General features: G+C 65.0%; 1 protein-coding gene across 1 annotated transcript in view; it reads left to right on the top strand.

The window, feature by feature from the left end:
* LOC130585770 (filamin-C-like) overlaps positions 1–2818 on the top strand; it is a 31684-nt gene that overhangs the window by 3936 nt on the left and 24930 nt on the right. The window contains exons 4-8 of the mRNA XM_057386391.1: positions 203–442; positions 562–639; positions 1123–1285; positions 1824–2024; positions 2437–2645. Of these exons, the coding sequence (XP_057242374.1) occupies positions 203–442; positions 562–639; positions 1123–1285; positions 1824–2024; positions 2437–2645 (891 nt within the window). The remainder of the gene's footprint in view (positions 1–202; positions 443–561; positions 640–1122; positions 1286–1823; positions 2025–2436; positions 2646–2818) is intronic.

Raw genomic sequence — 2818 nt, 5'->3', positions numbered from 1 at the left:
GGAGGTTTGTGGGGGCACTGGCAGGCTGGGGACCCGGCACAGGTGGGATGTGGGACACACGAGGGGCACGGAACCCCGGCAGGGGAGCTCAGGAGCCCTTGGGGACTGGCACAGGGGGCACTTGGGGAGGGGTACGGCGTGGGGGACATGGAGGGGCTCAGGAGTCCGGCRCGAGAGACTGCCTGGGGGCTCGGGGTGTCAGGCCACTCTGGACCCTGCTGCTACCACCAAGGACAAGCTGGGGGTCCCAAGTCCTGGGGGATTGTGGGGTACTGGGAGATTGTGGGGCGCTGGGGTTCCCCCTGACTCCCCCCACCCCGCAGGCATTGAGCCACAGGGCAATGTGGTGCTGCGCCCGGCCCAGTTCACSGTGGAGACCCTCGACGCGGGCGTGGGTGAGGTCATTGTCTACGTTGAGGACCCCGAGGGACACACTGAGGAGGTACAGGGGGCCCTGGCACCCCCTGGGGGATCCCCCCAGTCTCCCTCTCTGGGAGACCCCCCAGTGCTCCAGCTCTGTCTCACCCCCTTTCCCCGATTTTGGGGTCTCTTCCACCCCAGGCCAAGGTGGTTCCCAACAACGACAAGAAGCGAACGTACAGCGTCACCTATGTCCCCAAGGTCGGGGGGCTGCACAAGGTGAGCCCCTTGGTGACTCTCCCAAGGCCACCCTTCTGTGACACCCCCTGCCCTCCCTGCAACACTCCCTGCGACCCACAACACCAGCCCTGTGTGTGACACCCCCACCCCGTGACAGTCCCCACATCTCAGAGTGGTGGTTCCCCCACAAGGGGGAACAGTGGGGTGGCCCTGGGGTGCCCCATAGGGTCCCTGGGGTGCCACACTGAAATCCATGGGGGAAGGTGTTGTAATGGGGGGACCCCGAAGGGTTCTTTTGGGATTCCTGGGGGTCCTGTACATTRGAGTCCCTGGGAGGGACAATAGGGGGTCCCGGGGGGTCAGTCACTGCTGGGGGATCCTCTTCACGTTGTCATCCTAGGGGGGTCCCCGGAATATCCATGTACTGCCTCCATGGGGGTCCTTGGGGGGTTGTCCCTGAGGTGTGGTGTGGCCATGGGGGTCCTGGTCCCCTGACCCCCTTTGCACCGCTGTGCCCACCAGGTGACCGTGCTGTTCGCGGGGCAGAACATTGACGGGAGCCCCTTTGGGGTGACCGTGGGCATGGCCCTGGGCGATGCCAGCAGGGTGACAGCACGTGGCCCCGGCCTGGAGCCTGTGGGCAACGTGGCCAACAAGCCCACCTACTTCGACATCTACACTGCAGGTGAGGGACRGGGGCTGGGGGTCTCTGGGGACCTGTGACGGTGCTGCCAGGGCATGGCCCGGTGACTGGGGATGTSCCTTCATGGTGGCATGGCTATGGCATGACCCAGAGACTTTGAGGACACGTCCTTCCAGTGGTGTGACTGTGACATGACCTGGTGGCACTGAGGTCGTGTCCTCATGATGACATGGGGTGGCCTGGYGGCTCTGGGGATGTGGCCTTGGACTGGCAGGGCCATGGCTTGACCATGGCATGAGCTCATGGTGGCTTGGGGACATGTCCTTCTCATTGCAGGGCCATGGCACGGTCAGGTGGCTCTGGGGCCGAGCCTTCATGGTGACATGGCCATGGGGTGCTCTCATGGTGGCATGGCATGACATGGCAAGTGGCACCAAGTCTGTGTCATGCACATAGGATGGTCTGGGGCTGTGGGGTCATGTTGTCAGGGTGACAGGGCATGGCATGGCTGGGTGACTCTGGGGACATGTCCTCATGGTGGCCCGGCCATGGCACTGAGCCCGTGTCCTGGTGGTGACAGGGGCTGGCTCGGGCGATGTGGGGGTGGTGATCACAGACCCCCAGGGCCGGCGGGACACAGTGGAAGTGATGCTGGAGGACAAAGGGGACAACGTGTTCCGCTGCACCTACCGGCCCGTCCTCGAAGGGCCGCACACCATCTGTGTCACCTACGCTGGCGCCCAGGTCCCCAGGAGCCCCTTCACCGTCCATGTGGCTGAAGGTAAAGCTCCCTCCTGGCTCCACAACATCTGTGACCATTAACAACAGTTAATGACACCCAGCAGTGGCCCCATGTCACCCAGCAGGGACTGCAGTGGCCCCAAGGCACCCAGTGGTGACCGTGGTTGTCCACAACACTACTAAGTGTTCACCCATGGTCCCTCAAASTCCCCAGGGTGTCCCAGTGGCATCCCTGTCCCCAGAGTGTCCCTGTGGCATCTATCAGTCCTWGGATGTCTCCAGGGGTTCCTTGGCACTCCCCACAGCAGTCTCTTGTCCCCAGGGAATCCCCAAGATGTCCCCATGAGCCACTCCCGGCCCTGGGGACACCCCACCTTTTCCTGTCCCCGGGGGTTCCCCAGGGTGCCCCCAGTGCCCAGTGGGTGCTGGTGGGTGCTAATGGGYGTTCACAGCCTGCACCCCCTCGGCGGTGCGGGCCACGGGCCGGGGGCTGCAGCCGCGGGGAGTCCGAGTGCAGGACGTGGCTGACTTCAAGGTCCTGACGCGGGGTGCGGGCAGCGGGGACCTGCGGGTGACACTGCGGGGACCGGGTACGTGTCACTGCGGGAGCACGGCRGGGTCTGTGGCACACACCGTGGGGTTCCTCATGGAAGGGCTGTGGGTGGGGTCCCGCTGGGGTGTGTGTGGGGCGAGTGCACGGGCGGGGGTCTCGCATGCGGGGATGGATATAGATGGGGGACCCACGGGGGTTCCAGGCTTGGGGGACACCATGGGGGTGGCCCCACGGGGGTTCCAGGCTTGGGGGACACCATGGGGGTGGCCCCACGGGGGTTC

The sequence above is a fragment of the Malurus melanocephalus genome, unplaced genomic scaffold, assembly GCF_030028575.1.
Source record: "Malurus melanocephalus ecotype Western Australia unplaced genomic scaffold, MMel_1.1 scaffold_961, whole genome shotgun sequence".
Classification (NCBI taxonomy): Eukaryota; Metazoa; Chordata; class Aves; order Passeriformes; family Maluridae; genus Malurus; species Malurus melanocephalus.
Note: the sequence above shows the minus strand (reverse complement) of the source record. Positions and strands in the feature narration are given on the sequence as shown.